Genomic DNA, 18,713 nt, shown 5'->3' on the forward strand with positions numbered 1-18,713 from the left:
CGCCAAGTATTCAAAATTTCAACTAAACGTCTTTCATCAATCACATTTATCTTGTTTAAAATTATCTAAAATGTACCTATTAAAAGATACAACGACGTTAGTGTGTGTCACAACCTAGCTAAGGCATTACTAGGCTATATATTTTGAGAATGCACTAAATTAACATCATTTTGAGGAAAAATCTTTACATACTTCTAAGACAGCCTTAGTGTAACGATCACTCCTAATCCATTAAAGGTCATATTTGGTATACTGCCGGGTGGCATTATAGTGCATAAGGATAAATTGATTTTTATAGCGTATACCACACTACTAGGAAGCCAACTTATCTTGTTCAACTGGAAGAATCACAACCTACCTTCTATAACTGGGTAAACAACATTCTAGTGCATCTCAAATTTAAAAAAAAATCTAAGTCCTTCTTAGAGGATAAATCCAAAACACTTTTAAAACATGAGAAGAATTCATTAATATTATTAGTTATAAGCATGCAGGGCCTGTAATTGACTTTCTTATTCAAATACCATTATAATTCTCTGGCTTCAAAAATAAAAAATATATGTTATGAGTGTCTATTTCTCGAGTTAAGTAAGGAGGTTAGAGCACCAAGATCTCACGTGTCTCATAAATTTACATAGGTTAAACTCTGACAAGAGGGCTCCCGAGAGGCTAAAGTTCAAAGTTTAATTAAGTAAGAAAGATTTGAAGATGTTTCTATGTCACAGAAAATATATATGTGTTCACTGCATTTAGTTTATGTTGGCACATGGGGAAATGCAATCTGAAATCAAAATTTGGCAAAATATTAAGCATAAAGACTGCCAAAAAAGAGAATAGAATATTCCTGTTTGAGAATTTCCAAAGCTGAACTGAATATTTCTGCATCTACAATGATAAAGTGGTAGGAAAAACTGGCAGTTTTCATTAAAAATTTAAATAAATCTTAATATCTGACAGCAAAATATTCATAAATTCAAATACAAACAAATCCTGGTATTATTTCATAGTGTATTCCAGACTGTCCATCCATCCATTATCCAACCCGCTATATCCTAATTACAGGGTCACAGGGGTCTGCTGGAGCCAGTCCCAGCCAACACAGGGTGCAAGGCAGGAAACAAACCCTGGGCAGAACGCCAGCCCACCGCAGGGCACACACACCCACTGGGGACAATTTCGGATCACCAGTGCACCTAACCTGCATGTCTTTGGACTGTGGGAGGAAACCGGAGCACCAGGAGGAAACCAACGCAGACACGGGGTATTCCAGACTGTTAATAAAAAAAAAAAAAAAAATGTAAATTTTAGATGTATCACTCAAAGAATTCTTGAGGAACAGAGTATATACTGATGTGGCCGAAAATACTTGACTTTCTTTTTAAAAATTCACAATTTTCTCTAAACTAGGTTGAAGCTGAAAAAAGTATCTGGTATCTGCCATTACGTCTTTCACATTTAACAGAACAGAAAGTTTGCTTTTGGTCTCTGAACTAACATGTTGTTCAAATTAAAATGGCCAAAAATATTGGTACCCTCAAGTTAATATTTTGTAGCACAGCCTTTAGAGACAGTTACTGCAAACATACACTTTCTTTTCTCTGAATAAAATTTCTACAATTCTCAACTCCTAGTTTGGACCACTCTTTGATCAAACTGCTCCAGTTCTCTCAGGCTTAAAGGGTGCATTACCTAAAATGCAAGTTTCAGTTCTTTCCATAGATGTTTAATGGGATTCAGATCAGGACTCAGTAAGCTACCTCAGAATGTTCCAATGTTTTCTTCACAACCGTCCTTGAGTGTTTTTTGAGGTATCCTTCAGATCATTACCCTGCTGGATTACCCAAAATCTAAAACTGAAACACAGCCTTCTGACATTGGTATTTACGTTTTTCTCCAAAATGCCAGATTGATTTCCAATTTCATTTACCCTGGACAGATTCAAGGCACTCAGTGTCAAGGACAGCAAAGTAATCCCAAAACATTTGTTAGCCTCAGCCATATTTCACGGCAGGAATGGCATTTTTTTCTCTGACAACTTTTTGTTTTTAAAAGATTTTAAAACATTTTGTTTTCAACCTTGGGTCAGTTTTTTTCTTGTGCCCACATCCAGGGATGTTCTCTACAGTCCAACAGGCTTTAAGGTTTCTGATAATATTGGCAACAGCAGTCACAGAAACAGCAAGTTCTTTGGAGAAGATCTTATAGCCTTTATGGTGACCATGTTTGGCTAATAGCTTATTTCCTGCTTCCTCAGATAACTATCTGATTTTTCTTCTCTTTTTCATCTTTAGTGTGATGCACACAGTGACACAAAATGGTAGAGTGAGTACTTTTCTCCATTTAAACTGGCTGAATGAGCTTTTATCAGACCAAAGGCACCTACGATACTAATTAAGAGAGACTGGTCCGATTTCAGTATCACTCAATATAATTATTTCCTATATTCATTTTGGGATATATAGAAAAAAAACAATAATTTACTTCTTTTTGTTTTGTTTCATTACAAACCAAACAAATACATGTATTAATGACAAAAGATATTTTAATTTAAATACTTTTCAGGAAGAAAGGTGCATTATTTTCACTAAAATGCAAAAGTAGCAATATTTTCAACTTTGTAAGTGAAAATGAAAATCAAACACTCTCTATTGAAAACAAGGCCACCATGAGAAAGAAGCCTGTGAAAGCGTCCATAAACTTCCCAAGAAAAGAAGGCCACGTAAAAGGCCGGAATTAACTTTCACCATGTCATCACAGTCAAACCAAGCGATCACATGGGCCTGAAAAGACAATAGTAGTGGATTTAAAAACAAAACCAGCTTCACTTCATCCAATGTTTTAGCAAAAGAAATTTCCTTTCAGTCTGACACAGCTGAATGAAGTTAAAAGAAGGATCGGGTTAAATGCCAGTCAAAATCCTTCCTAAAAGACATTGAGATGGGGGTGCACATTCAAACCTTCCAGAAGTTTTAATCACTTTGTTTGAGTAGACAAACAGGTTGACTCATTATCACATGAGAGCAGCCCAAGTGCTGCATTCACTTTTGCAACATTGTCTTTTCAGAAGAATTTTTCCAGACGGGAATTCACATGAGATGTAAACCGATGAAAGCTGCAGACTGCACTCAATGGAAGAGATGTAAACTTTAACAAAAACCTCATTTAGACTCTGATGACAGATTGGCTCTTTAAAGTGTAAGTAATATTGAAAATGCAGATAAGCAAAAAAGCTGGGAATGGGAGCAATTGATCCATGAAGAGCCCAAGAAATAGAAACAATTTTCACTTCCCTGTTCATTATCTGAACCAAATGACAAATGAACATTGGCAAACACAATCTAGAAAACAAGATACTTAAGAAATCAATCACAGGTATATCCTATATGTTAAAGGTGAGGAATGGAGAGCATTGTCTCAAAAAATAAATTAAATAATTCAAACAAAACTGTGAGGGTAAAACTAAACAGACAAATAAGGGAAAGTATTAAGAAAAATGTTTGTGAAAAGTAATGTCACTGTCATGGTGATTTTCAAGTCAGTCTGCCTGAATATGAAAAGTGCAGTTTATATATGGCAAAGAGAAATTCAAATGTAGGTCATAATTAGTAAAAAGTTCAGTTTTCAACTGGCAATTTTAACACAATTTGTAATAGTCCTTCCTAAGAAACCACTCAGCCATTCCAGTAACACCCATCTTCCATCACTAACAACATTTAAGGGTAATAAACATATCTAAAAATTTGGAAATGTACCATCCATCCATCCATTTTCCAACCCGCTATATTCCTAACTACAGAGTCACGGGGGTCTGCTGGAGCCAATCCCAGCCAACACAGGGCACAAGGCAGGAACCAATCCCGGGCAGGGTGCCAACCCACCGCAGGGAAATGTACCTATCATAGATAAAATAAATGTTGAATTCTGTTCATGCAAATTGGTGCAGTGAGTGGCAAAGCTGGCTAATAGTGCCTAGACCAGACCTGGGCATTTTACGGCCCATGGGCCACATCTGGCCGGCTGACTACCTTTGACAGGCCCGCGTGAGTTCATCTATTACTTTGTGATAGGTGCACGAAATACAATTACATGGCTTTTATTTTGAAAGCCACAATTGTTTTTCTTAATTATCAGTGTGCTTGTGCACATCAGCGAATGTGTTGAACAGCTTCCAAGAAATGAGATAAAATGTACAGCTTGGTGACAGCTTTCATGAGAAAGTTGAAGTTTCTTTCAATTCAATTAGTGAGCAACATTCTCACTCACATGCCAACACTGAAAGAAGTCGCACTATCAGCTGATCACCTCCACAAGTATTCATCCATGTTAGGGGCACTGCATGGTGAGTTTTCAAGAAGATTTAAAGACTTCAAAACAGTTGAGAGTGAAATGCACAAGATTTCGTCTCCCTTTACTTATAGTGTGAATAATGCACCCAGTGATGTCCAGCTTGAACTCATTGATCTGCAGTTTGATAATCTACTGGCAGAGCATTTTAAGTCAGTATCACTGGTAGAGTTTTATTCCTCTCTCAAAGACAAATCTTCCCACACTTGAGGAGGCATGCTCAGAGGATGTTGGTTCTCTTTGGATCTACCTATATCTGTGAACAAACATTCTCAGTGATGAAGTTTAACAAATCCAGATATAGATCCTCTCTCAGTGATGATCACTTGTGTGCTGTCCTTTGCATATCCACCTCAGATATTCAGCCCTGACTTCAGTGCACTTGTTCAAGCCCAAAACAGGCTAGATTTCTCTCACTGAACACCAAAAGAACTGAAGTAAATTAATGTGATGTTGGTCTTTGAAAACTAGTTAATAAAGTTATGATGCTATTTTTTAAATGCTGGAAAAATGCATATTTTCTAAATTGTTTTTATGAATGTTCCTTAATTAGTGCAATAATTTTGTGTTCCACACTTGTTTGATTGACTGTTTACATGTTTGGTTTACTGTGCTTTATCAATGTAAGTTGATGCTGCTATTTTACGTTAAGTTATGATGCTAGTTTTTTTAAACATTGCAAAAGTTGAAATTTTCTAAACTGTTTTTGTGATTGTTCATTAAATGGAATTTTCTCATTGTCATGTTTCATTTACTGTTTCTTATAGTGCAGGGGTGTCGAACTACAGGCCTGGTGGGCCGCAATGGCTGCAGGTTTTCATTCTGACCCTTTCCCTAATCAGTGACTACTTTTTACTGCTAATTAACTCCTTTTCCCTTCATCTTAATAGCCCTGTTTTAAGGAGTCAGTCCTCTAAATTGATTCCTTTCTTCATTAAATGACAGCTAAACAGAAATGAGACATGAAACGAGACAACAGATGACCAGCTAAAATGGGGCTTCAAACTACAACCAGTTTCACTACAACCAATCTCTTAATGAGAAGCCGATTCTTCCTGTTAAACTCGTTCTTTAATTCCACAGCCTGTTTGCATCTCTCATTCTGCCACAGCAGACATTTCCAAAACTGCTGATTTTTCTGTTTTTCCTAAAACATGGTCAAAATGTTTTGGTGAGCTGAGAGATCAACCAGACCTTTCTTTATATCCAGATATTGTGTGATGGGCACAGGTTAGTTAGTTGGCTTGTTTTGTGTCTCATTATTGTTTGGCTGCTAATTAAGGAAAAACAGACAACTAAGGGGCCTGAGTCAAGTTAATTAAAACTAAAGAAAAAGAAGTTAATTAGCAGCCAAAACTGGTCACTAATGAAGAAGATGGTTAGAATGAAAACCGCCCACCAGGACCAGAGTTCAACACCCATGTTATAGTGGGATATCATATATATTGGAAATTAATTAAGAATATTATAGGTATTAAGTATATATTAAGTATATTATATATATTCTGGCCCTCTAAAACCATTCCAATTTCTCATGTGGACCCTTTGGAAAAATAATTGCCCACCCCTGGCCTAGACCATTGTTCAGTCTCTCTCTGAGAACAGAGTTGTAGTTAGGTTTGCTGACCCATCTAACACTGACATGGTGTTGGTTTGAGTTGTTGTTTAAACTTGGCCCCCAGTCCAGAGATGATTTCTGCTTTGTGCTGTACATTGCCAAAACAGACTACAACTTCCCATGACCCTTTACAGGATCATGCAGTTTCAGAAAATGCATAGATCTTTTTATATCACCATCAATCATAGTATGAATATTATAACTAAAACTATTGTAGATCATATATTTACTGTAAATATGTTGTAAATGACACATGGGTTGGACGGGCATCCCGGCCAAGAGAAAGGAAGGAGCCGGACCCAGAAGTAATGGGCAGGGGAGATGGACGGACAGCCCAGTGGGAATGAAAGATACTGCAGGGGACAAGTTACTCCCCCAGTACATGAGACAGCAGCAGCCCTTTGTATCAGCAGCCATTTGAAAACCAGAAAGGAATGCAGGAAGATTTAGTCTGGCAACACACCCCTGCGGGGGACATTGGGTATTGCAATGGGGTGCTGCAGGGAGATGTGCTCCTTAATAAGTGGGATTTCCATACGACCCGGAAGCACTTCCATCGGGCAGTGGCCCTGGCACCAGAAGTACTCCCGGGTCATTAATAAAAGGGACCGCACTCCCTTATCCAGACGAGTCAGAGCTGGGTGGACATAAAGCAACACTCACCTGGAGGAGAGAAGTGTGGTGGTAAGAGATATTGTGAGGAGAGGTATTGTGGAAAGAAATTACTTGTGCGACTTTGTGGAAGAATTTGGTTAATAATAATAATTATTTGAACCTGTGACTCTGTGTCATTGTGTTTAGGGGTTTGGAGCTCACTGATGCCCCGGTTTCCATCACAATGTGAACAACTAATGCAATCTCCCTTTGTAGCAGTATCCAGGATCAAAAAAAAGCTAATCAGGATGTCAGCTCCAAACACAACATATTGTATTTTCAATCAGCAGGGACTCAAAGGAGCAAAATGCAATCTAAAAAGAAATACATCTTTCAAAGCAACCCACTAAAAACAAAAAAGTGAGCTCTAAAGCAGGGCGAGTTTTTGAAAATTAGAGTAAGGGTAACAATCAATCAAAAAGGCTGCATTCTAAGTCTATGTATGTGAGATACAGATGGTATTATTCAATCTCACCTTCATCAAAACAGTGCAGCGATGGTCTTCTAATACAGGTTTTTCTTTTACAATATCAGGAGGCTCTGCACATGCTTGTCAGCTGAAATGCTTAGCATCTCATGTCTGGAGAATAATTCGTCCACTCTCATAGTATATAAGGACTGTATAAAAAAAAAGGCTTATCCCTTGTAAGGCGGAGTGGTGGCTCTGAGGCTAGGGATCTGCACTGGCAATCGGAAGGTTGCCGGTTTGAATCCCGTAAATGCTCTGTTGGGCCCTTAAGCAAGTCCCTTAACCTGCAATTGCTAAGCGCTTTGAGTAGTGAATTTCCCATCAGGATTAATAAAGTATCTATCTATCTATCTATCTATCTATCTATCTATCTATCTATCTATCTATCTATCTATCTATCTAGTGAGAAAAGCGCTATATAAATGCAAAAAATTATTATTATGTGTTAAGATCGCCAATTTGTCAACAGGCACGTCAGTGAATAATCCAGTACTTTAAGAACAATGTTCCCCAAAGACAAATCAGTAGGGTCTTGGGCATTTCATCCTCTACAGTTTACAATATAATTAAAAAATTCAAGGAATCTGTTCCAATCTCATTGCATAAAGGACAAGGCTGAAAACCACTTCTGAATGCGCTTGATTTCTCAGACTTCGCTACCTTAAAAACCGTCATTAATCCGTAATGGATATCATGATATGGGCTCGGAAACACATTTGTCAGTCATCACAATTCGCCACAGAACCCACAGATGCACGTTAAGGCTTTACTATGCAAAGCAGAAGCCATACATCACAACACTGTCCAGAAGCAACATCAACTTCTCTGGGCTTCATGTTATTTGAGATGGAAAGCAGAACAGTGGAATTGTGTTTTGTGGTCTGTTAAGCCAACATTGCAATTAGTTTTTAGAAAATACTGGTATTGTGCTCTCCAGGCCAACAAGGAAAAGAACCATCCAAGCTATTGTCAGCATCAGATCTAAAAGTCAGCATCTGTCATGTTACGGGGGGTATGTCAGTGGCCCATGGCATGGACAACTCACATATCTGTAAGGGCACAATTAATGCAGAAAAATATGTACAAATTTACAGAAACATATGCTAGCATCTGGAAGCTGTCTTTTCCAGGGACACCCCTGCATCTTCTAGCATGACAATGCTAAACCAATATTCTGCCCGGATTACAAATACATGGCTTCACAAGCAGAGACTGTGACTACTAGACTGGCCGGCCAGCAGGCCTGACTTATCTCCAATTGAGATTGTGCGCCGTATTATGAAACATAAAATATGGCAACAAAAGGCCCCATACACAACTGAAGACTACATAATGGTTAAATGGCAGATAGAATTTCTCCCCTAACTTAACAACATGTGCCTTTGGAGCCCAAATATTTAGTAAGTGTTATTAAAAGAAGTGGTGATGTTACAGAGTGATAAACACTTGACTGCCCTGACTTATTTTTAGTCTGAGGTCAACAAATTTGACACGGGTGTATTATTTTCAAAAAACAATTAAAGTTGCAAAGTACAACATCAAATAATGGGTTGTTGTAGTGTTTTCAATATATTGCAAGGTAATATAATTTAAAAATCACTTCAATTTGTTTTATTAGCATTTTTCATACTCTCCCAACTTTTTTTTTTTTGAAATTGGGTTTATAAACAGTGGAGGTAAAATTACAAAAAATCTACATCAGACAATACTTAAAATGCAAGGTGACCCCATAGCCAAATTTTCCTTTCTTCAAGGCAAGTAAGGAGATTTTTGCTAAAAAGTAACCAAACACTGCTTAAAGCAAACAATTAAAATGAATAGTATATATAAAAATAATTAGAAAATATTACAGATGCCACTGATTCAAATGTATTAATTCATTTCTCATCCAAGGTACTTACTGGAAGTTTGCAACCCTAAGTGCAACAGGAACATGGGGAAGCTGGGCAGCCCATCTCAGTGTCACATCCTGGTACACCAGCAACATATTATTGTGGTTTCCAACAAGGCTGTTGATAGTTCCTTCAATCACTATACCACACAAAAAAAAGATAAATATCAGGCATGTGGTGTGTACTTAAGCAAAAAAAAAAAGATTTACCAGACATGAGCTCAGTAGCTGCTAAGTTTGCACTGAAACCTACTAGAAGTCTAAAATGTTCCAAATGGTTATAATTTCATTTACAAGCTGTTCCAGATCAGATTATACTGTTGAATTCTCCTTAAATGCAACCCCTCCTATATATGCTTAAACTTTCCTTCCATTCATTATACAGGGTAGGATTCAAAAGTAATGAGCCTTTGTTCAAAAAGACAAATTTATTGAGCAAATCGGTACAACTAATTAATAGTCTTCAAAATAGGCACCTCCTGCATCAATACACTTTTGTAGGCGGCTTTTCCATGACTCGAAGGCGTCCACGTAGGCCTGTTCCGGGAAGGCTGCAAGGGCTACCTTGACATTTGCTTGGATGTCCTCGATAGAGTCGAAGCGTTTTCCTTTCAGCGCTGATTTAAGCGCGGAAACAAGAAGAAGTCAGAAAGCGACACATCCGGACTGTAGGGAGGCTGGGGGACCACCGGAACGTTCACCCAGGCCAGGTAGGCTCTCACGATGAAGGCGGTGTGGCTGGGCACGTTATCGTGGTAAAGCTTCCAGCTGTCCTTGATGTCCCTTCGCTTGCACGCGACGCTTCTTTTCAGCCTTTTCAGGACTTCCAAGCAGTAAGCAGCATTCACGGTCTGTCCTTGCGGGACAAACTCGTAGTGGATGATCCCCTTCACTCCGAAGAAGGCAATGAGCATGGTCTTCGTCTTCAACGCGTACCGTTGCTCTAACGAACTTTCCATTCCACCGTGTAAAGCACTACCGCACAGGGGTTCCCGTCAAGGCCGATCCTACCGCTCCGAAAGCTCGGAGTGGTAGGAGCTCCGTTGCGTTGTGAAGCCAACACCCACCGTCGCCGTCGCTGGCAAGTGGGGCGCACGGCGAGGTACGTTCGCGTCAGAACAAAAAAAGGCTCATTAATTTTGAATCCTACCCTGTATAATGGTAACTGTGAATACATCAGGTCAACACAGCCATGCCAATAAAACAATTCTTTCACCAAACTCCATTTTTATATCTATAAAATGATAAAAGATTTTAATAATTGAAAGGTAGAGTATACAAAGATCATTCTTAATATATGCAAGGAAGACTGAAGGCTACAAATGGACCTGGTAAGATTAAGTCTGGAAGTACAGGAGAATTAATGCATTTTATGTTTTAGACATGGGTGGGAAGTTCAAATTCAATGGAAGAAAGAATTTAAAAGGCAAACACACAGGGTTATAACAACAGTGACAGTGGTCAGAAATCTGATAAACAAATGTGGGAAATATACTAGGTAGGCTTAAAATACTTACTAACAACATTCAGACTTCAGTGCTAGAACTCTATCAATTTCACACTGACTTTTGTTCAGCTAGGTGAGGACCACTTGAAAGAATCTCATACATGAATATCCTTGTTTTTCCAATTACAATCCCAAATCAGAGACGGTATGGAAAATGCAAATAAGTAAAAAAAAAAAAAAAAAAAAAAAATGCAGTAATTCTTAAATTGACTTTGACTTTTATTTCATGGAGATAAATACCATCAACTCAGAGAGGGAGAGTCAAGTTCATTGTACCATGTGAATGTCACTGAGAGAACAAAACTGAATAATAAAAAAGCAAGTGCTAACTTTAACAAGTAGCCAAAATTTACACCGGCTGTTACAGACTCAAATCAAATGTATGTTTTTACTATATTGTAGAAATAATACTAGCAGCTCACTACTCAAAACACGAAGCGACCAGTCTCGAACCCAGGACCTCCAAGTTATAAGGCATCATTCAAGAATACATGTAAACTCCCTGCCGATTGGCATTTGAGCTTGAGTTTTAACTCATTGACAGCCACATGTAAACTGAATGTTTTGTTTTTCCTTTGGTTATGTTCTTGAATAAAAGTGCACATGTTTATTTGATATTTGGACTAAAGTCTTCACACATTATACACTTCATGCCACTATTAGTATAACATGGAAAAAGTTTCTGCTTTAGGTATGTATTCAGCATTTCTTGAATTTCTCGCATTTCCTTTCAAACTAAACTTACCCAGATCTTTGTAGACATGGAACACACATGAAATGCATGCATTCCAAATAACGATATACTGTATTATTTACCAGGCACCTCACACGCAGAAAAGGAGCCTTGAGCTGGGAGAGCTTTTTGCCTGCGCTGAACCCTGTCAAGGCAGGGGATGGGACAGCAGGCTGCTTGCTGCTTGTGCTGATCGACGCATTTACAAAACAAAAGACACTGATGGAGAGGTGAGAAGGGATTTAAGGTGGGCCGGGATTGTGAGTTTTTTCGTTGGCTTCAGGAATTCTAGTGTTAAAGGATTCAATCTGGAGGAATTTCAGTGCATAAAGGGCAAGCGTGAAAGCCTAAGGTGATCACCCAAGATCTCCAATCCCTTAGATGACACTGCATCAAGAACCGTCACTCAATAGCTGATATAACCACATGGGGAATGGATTACTTTCCCAAATATTTCTCAAGCATTATAATACTGAGTTACATTCACAAATGCAATTTAAAACTTTACTGTGCAAGAAAGCAACCTTATGTTAAAATGTCAGGAACAGCGTCAGCTTCTGTGGGCTCGGAAGCATCCGGGATGGATCTTCACACAATGGAAACATGTACTGTGGTCAGACTATTCGGTATTCCAGATCTTTTTTGGAAGAAATGGACGCCATGTGCTCCACATCGAAGACGAAAAGGACCGACCAAATTGTTATCAGCAACAAGTCCAAAAGCCAGGGTCTGTCATGGTATAGTGTTGTGTCAGTGTTCTTGGCAAGGATTATTGATATATTTTTGTGATGGCAGCATTAATGACAAGTACAATGAAAAGTACAATGAGATTTTAGATTAAAATATACTGCCTTCAAGATGACATCTTTTCCAGGGAAGTCCATGCATTTTTCAACAAGACAAGTAAAAAACACATTCTGCACACATTACAAAGGCATGGCTCTGAAAGAAGAGGTTGTAGGTACTGGGCTGAGCTGCCTGCGGTCCTGACCTGTTCCCAATAGAGAATGTGTGGAGAATTTTGAAATGAAAAATGTGACAACGACCCTGTACTGTTGCACACCATAAGATGTGCCTGCAGGAAGAATGGGACAAAATAACACCAGAAACACTTAATTGCTTCTCATCCTCAGCGGTAAAAAACACCTTTTAAATGTTGAGAAAGAAAGGCGACATTACAAAGTAGTAAATGCTTTACCATTCCAACTTCTTTTGGAAGGTGTTGCAGGCCTGGAATGCAGGAATGGAGGTATATTAACAAATAAAATGAAGTTGACCGGACAAAAAAATGAAATATCTTGGGTTTATACTGTTGGCAATTGTTATACTATGTGTTTTTTATTTAAGTTTAATGTCACTGTTCTCTGTGCCCACTGTTATGGACTCATTCATACAGGCAGACCAAATATGGTACACAGGGCACAGCATCTTCATTTAGAATTGCCAAGCCAAGCACAGAACTAGATAGCCACAGACAACTGGACAATTGAATAGTCAGCCTAAAGACAGACCAGTATATTTTTGTCTTTGGTCAGTACACTATTTTCTTTCCTTGTTGGGAGAATGAGAACTGTATGTAGGCATTGTGCTATTCCTGTATTTTTTGAAGGTGGGGCTGCAATCCTTCCTGTCCTTGTTTGGAACCAGAGAAGCGCACCCTGCACATGGAACAACCAGAATAAAAGGATGGACCAACGACCAACACTTTGAAGCTTCCGGGCGGAAAAGTATGTCTTCCATCCGAGGCTGGGCAGAAGATTATGTCTTCTGTCTAGAGAAAATCCTTTCAGCGTGGCGACGAAAGATGACGGACTGCACAGATCAAGCTTCCCACGACTTGATATGTCTGTCATAAGCTTCCCGTTTGTAATACCACGTGAACCCGTCAGTAAAGAGCTAGCTTATCCTTTTTGTTCTCGTGTAATCTTTTAACCGTCATTGATGCATGCAGGGGAGGGATAATATCTTTTTATTTAAATTCAGGTTAATTAAAGCGCCGCAATTGAAAAGAACACATTTCCAGAGAGCTAATGCCTCTTAAGGAAACAGCAATGAAATAAAAAAATCAAAGTAAATTTAAGGATCACTGTGTTTTGTTTTGTTTTTTAATTTGCATTTTCCATACCGTCCCAAATTTTTCTGATTTGGGGTTGCAAATAGCAATGTTGCATTTAAGCAGACAAGCACTTTGTACCTGTTTTGAAACCTGTAAATAATTTATGATAGTGTCTTCCCACTAGCCAAAAAGATTTAAATGCTTGCCAAATGTTCTCAGATCACAAAAATTGTATGCTTGAGCTGTAGCCTGGAACATGGGAAGCCTCAGGACATTGCACGGCTGTTAATCAACTTCTGCCAACCAATTCTGAGATACTGAAACTATAGATAAAATCCAGGCATTTCTGCAGCTAGCACTTACATTTACAAGATGTTCTTTAAAGGCAGCCAACAGTGAAAGAGACAAGAGACAAACAACTTCAGATGAAAGAGGACATGCCAAAGTGCATTTTCTAAAAAGGATTAAACCTTTTGATAAAGGTTTAGTGAGCCTACAAGTGAAGAGGCCACCCTGTTTAAAGTTTAAAAGAAAGAAGCACCCTGAGTCTGGGAAATTCTGGTTTGACTCAATATATACCAGGTGGCAAGTTAACTCTAGCAGAGTTAGGTTCCTGTAAAATAACAGTCCTGAGAATTACACATTTAGATTAATGATATCTCTCTCTATTATAAAAAAAATCCTGTGGGAGGGAATGACTAGGAGACGATATGTCATCTTCACGTTAAGATCATGGAAGACAAGTAAAAGACCCGCGAGATGAAAGAGAATGAGCACGGAGCTTCTCGCAGGGATATAGAACATGAGATTCTTGCAAGACACTCCCTACTTATAAGCAATATCAGGGCACGGCCAGCAAACAAAATCAGTAGTGTAAAGGCACGCAGCACACACAGATCCAGGGGTCTCAGTGCATATAAAGCGCATAAAGGACAATACATTATAAATGAAACATTGACGACTAAAAGATCGCATTAGCACAAACAAAAGGAAATTAATCATCAGGACCAGGGGTAGTTGAAAAAATAGCAGTACAAAGCGAGGTCAGAAATAAAAGGCAAAGAGCAGAAAACAAAGTCTTTTCGCCTTCGCATAATTCAATGCACAAAACGTAGATTTACACAATAATGGACCATATGCTATGAGAATCTGTGGTCCCACAACAGTTAATGAAATGTCAAGTTTAATTTCAAAGAAAACACAATTCGGTCAGGTGTATATTTATGATCACGGAGAAGCGATCACACAGACGCAAGCAGCAGAGACATGAAGTGGCAAAAAGGACAGCGGCTGTACAGGCTTTAAAATGATCGACTGGCAGCTCACAACGCGAGCAGCGTTATACGTCCTGCAAGAAAGAGATTTAACCACACCCGGGGCCGGAAATAAAGGACAATTATTGCTTTTACAATGTCACGCGAGACAAGGCAGTGAGCCATCATTTAAAACAAGTCCACAGAAATCTAACCTAGCAGTTGTAGGAATTGCTTTTGGCAGGCACACATCATGCGCTCCCAGCTCTTAAAACAACGACATGCAGATGATCCAACGGCATATCCTTAGCATGCAGTCAGCCACCCCCCCGACCCCCCCCAGCTTAACAACGATAAAGAGATGTAACCACGCATGGGGCCAGAAATAAAGGACAAGTATTGTTATTACAAAAGTTTTTAAAGTAAATGAAAATAATGCATATGTAACAATTCCCATGAAAATAATCTCTTTAAATTGTATACAGTAATCCCTCGCTATATCGCGCTTCGCCTTTCGCGGCTTCACTCCATCGCGGATTTTATATGTAAGCATATTTAAATATATATCGCGGATTTTTCGCTGCTTCCCGGGTTTCTGCGGACAATGGGTCTTTTAATTTCTGGTACATGCTTCCTCAGTTGGTTTGCCCAGTTGATTTCATACAAGGGACGCTATTGGCAGATGGCTGAGAAGCTACCCAGCTTACTTTTCTCTTTCTCTTGTGCTGACTATCTGTGATCCTGACGTAGGGGGATTGAGCAGGGGGGCTGTTTGCACACCTAGACGATACGGACGCTCGTCTAAAAATGCTGAAAGATTATCTTCACGTTGCTATCTTTTGTGCAGCTGCACGGTGCTTCGCATACTTAAAAGCTCGAAGGGCACGTATTGATTTTTGCTTGAAAAACAAACTGTCTCTCTCTATCTCTCTCTCTCTCTCTCTGTCTGCTCCTGACGGAGGGGGTGTGAGCTGCCGCCTTCAACAGCTTTGTGCCGCGGTGCTTCGCATACTTAAGCCAAACAGCCCTATTGATTTGTTTGCCAGAGATTGTTTTCTCTATCTATGTGACATTCTGTGCTCCTGACACGCACTCCTTTGAAAAGGAAGATATGTTTGCATTCTTTTAATTGTGAGACGGAACTGTCATCTCTGTCTTGTCATGGAGCACAGTTTAAACTTTTGAAAAAGAGACAAATGTTTGTTTACAGATGTTTGAATAACGTTCCTGTCTCTCTACAACCTCCTGTGTTTCTGCGCAAATCTGTGACCCAAGCATGACAATATAAAAATAACCATATAAACATATGGTTTCTACTTCGCGGATTTTCTTATTTCGCGGGTGGCTCTGGAACGCAACCCCCGCGATGGAGGAGGGATTACTGTATTTCAGCAGTGACATTAAGTTTATTGGATTAACAGAAAATATGCAATATGCATAATAACAAAATTAGACAGGTGCATAAATTTGGGCACCCCAACAGAGATATTACATCAATACTTAGTTGAGCCTCCTTTTGCAAACATAACAGCCTCTAGATGCCTCCTATAGCCTTTGATGAGTGTCTGGATTCTGCATGGAGGTATTTTTAACCATTCTTCCATACAAAATCTTTCCAGTTCAGTTAAATTTGATGGCTGCTGAGCATGGATAGCCTGCTTCAAATCATCCCATAGATTTTCGATGATATTCAAGTCAGGGGACTGTGACGACCATTTCAGAACATTGTACTTCTCCCTCTCCATGATTACCTTTGTAGATTTCGAACTGTGTTTTGGGTCATTGTCTTGTTGGAATATCCAATCCCTGAGTAACTTCAACTTTGTGAGTGATGCTTCAACATTATCCTGAAGAATTTGTTGAATTTGGGTTGAATTCATTCGACCCTCGACTTTAACAAGGGCCCCAGTCCCTGAACTAGCCACACAGCATGATGGAACCTCCACCAAAATTGACAGTAGGTAGCTGGTGTTTTTCTTGGAATGCGGTGTTCTTCTTCCGCTATGCAAAGCGCTTTTTGTTATGACCAAATAACTACATTTTTGTCACATCAGTCCAAAGCACTTTGTACCAAAATGAATCTGGCTTGTCTAAATGAGCATTTGCATACAACAAGCGACTCTGTTTGTGGAGTGAGTGGAGAAAGGGTTTCTTTCTCATCACCCTGCCATACAATGTTCTTTGTGCAAATTGCGTTGAATTGTAGAATGATGTACAGATGCACCATCTGCAGCAAGCTGTTCTTGCAGGTCTTTGGAGGTGATCTGTGGGTTGTCTGTAACCATTCTCACAATCCTGCGCATATGCCACTCCAGACCTGGGTTTAACAGCAACTGTGCCTGTGGCCTTCCATTTCCTGATTACATTCCTTACAGTTGAAACTGACAGTCTAAACCTCTGAGATAGCTTTTTGTAGCCTTCAACTAAACCATGATACTGAACAATCTTTGTTTTCAGATCTTTTGAGAGATGCTTTGAGGATCCTATACTGTCACTCTTCAGAGGAGAGTCAAATGGAAGCACAACTTGCAATTGACCACCTTAAATACCTTTTCTCATGATTAGACACACCTGTCTATGAAGTTCAAGGCTTAATGAGCTAATCCAACCAATTTGGCGTTGCAAGTAATCAGTATTAAGCAGTTACATGCATTCAAATCAGCAAAATTACAAGGGTACCCAAATTTTTGCACAGCCAGTTTTTCACATTCGATTTAATTTCATTCAACTACATACTGCTTCACTAAAAATCTTTGTTCGGAAAACACCCCAGTACTCAGAACTTCCTCGGAAATGAAAGACATACCACTGTTATCTTTTTTGTTGAAAGTAGAGTAAATTATTATGTAGGCTGAGAGGGGTTCCCAAACTTTTTCATATGACTGTACCAATGCGGAGGAAAGTCTTGGGGGTACGTGTGTTTAGAATAAGAACTAATGGATGGGGTGAATCAGCACATTTCAGATTCACTAAGAAGTTATATTATTATTATTATTGTCATTTTTTTTGAAACCGTGGAAATTTCTTTAACAAATACATTCAATAAAATGTAGAGAATGTCAACAACATTTATTTCTATAGCACATTTTCAAAGGATGTAGTTTAAAGTGCTTTAAAAGATGTCAAATAAATAGTTACAAGCAAAGCAAAACAAATTAAAAGAAAAAAAAGGCCTTTGTCCAGCTTAGAAAGAATTATGACAGTCTGTTCTTTGGTAGACACATTTAAAAAAAGAAAAGAAAAAAAAAAAAACTAAAAAAAAGAGTAGAAATTAGAAAAGCAAGTATTAAAACGTTGCTATTAAAAAACACTTATTAACAGAGAGGCTCTGCCACTGTCTATCTGAAACAAGTCTATTTTTAGTAATATGAATCGTAAATATGTTGATGAAAACCTTACTTAGGACAAAAACTGTCGAGCAACAATCAGAAATAGTTCTCCCAGTGAATGATGAAGTTCAGCACTGCTGACACCTAGCCCCCACCTCCCCCACCCTGCCAAACCAGAACACAGGATACTACTATACCTGATGCGTATGGCAAGAAGCAACTTGGGTTGTACTCCAGCTTCTTCATGAAGCGCATCTGCCCATTTGCTTTGATGCAGAAGAAATTTCTTTCCCCTAGCACAAACACAAAGGAAGCAGCCTGTGCAGAAGACAGGATGCAAATGTCCATTGCTTGTTCGCCAATCATCAAAGTCCAGTCAGCCTATGCAGAAGAGTACATAAGACAGATACTTATTTAAACAACCAATTATGGTTTTTCAAATAAACATACATCTTCTCAAATGTGTCTAGATATCAAGATTTTCATTAACTGGCAAAAAGATGGAGCAGGCATGAAGACTAAAGCTCCTAAGGGCTCACTACACACAAATATGCCAACTACTTTAGTAGAACTGTAGCACCATGACTATATACAAGATGTCACAAAAACATACTTGGGGTTATACGCTGAGACAAAATGAAGCATGGACCATCAGGTCACTGAACAGCAATAATATTCCCACTGCACTTTCTTTCTCTTCCCTGCTATGTGTGCCTTTACTCTACTCAATGTAATTCTTTGTTTTTTCTCCCATAACATTCCAATGCAATTTATTATTACCCATAATATAAACAATCAGCTACCTTATTGTAGACATTTCACAATGGTGCTCACTTTATGAACCATTAATAAGTGCAAT

At 38.9% G+C, this 18,713-nt stretch overlaps 1 protein-coding gene across 3 annotated transcripts in view; it reads right to left on the reverse strand.

The window, feature by feature from the left end:
* bbs9 (Bardet-Biedl syndrome 9) overlaps positions 1–18,713 on the reverse strand; it is a 425,985-nt gene that overhangs the window by 236,758 nt on the left and 170,514 nt on the right. For all 3 annotated transcript variants that reach the window (XM_051935893.1, XM_051935892.1, XM_051935891.1), the window contains exons 8-9: positions 18,052–18,235; positions 8,987–9,116 (exon numbers count right to left, since the gene is read on the reverse strand). In XM_051935893.1, the coding sequence (XP_051791853.1) occupies positions 8,987–9,116; positions 18,052–18,235 (314 nt within the window). The remainder of the gene's footprint in view (positions 1–8,986; positions 9,117–18,051; positions 18,236–18,713) is intronic.

The sequence above is a fragment of the Erpetoichthys calabaricus genome, chromosome 13, assembly GCF_900747795.2.
Source record: "Erpetoichthys calabaricus chromosome 13, fErpCal1.3, whole genome shotgun sequence".
NCBI classification, from domain to species: domain Eukaryota; kingdom Metazoa; phylum Chordata; class Cladistia; order Polypteriformes; family Polypteridae; genus Erpetoichthys; species Erpetoichthys calabaricus.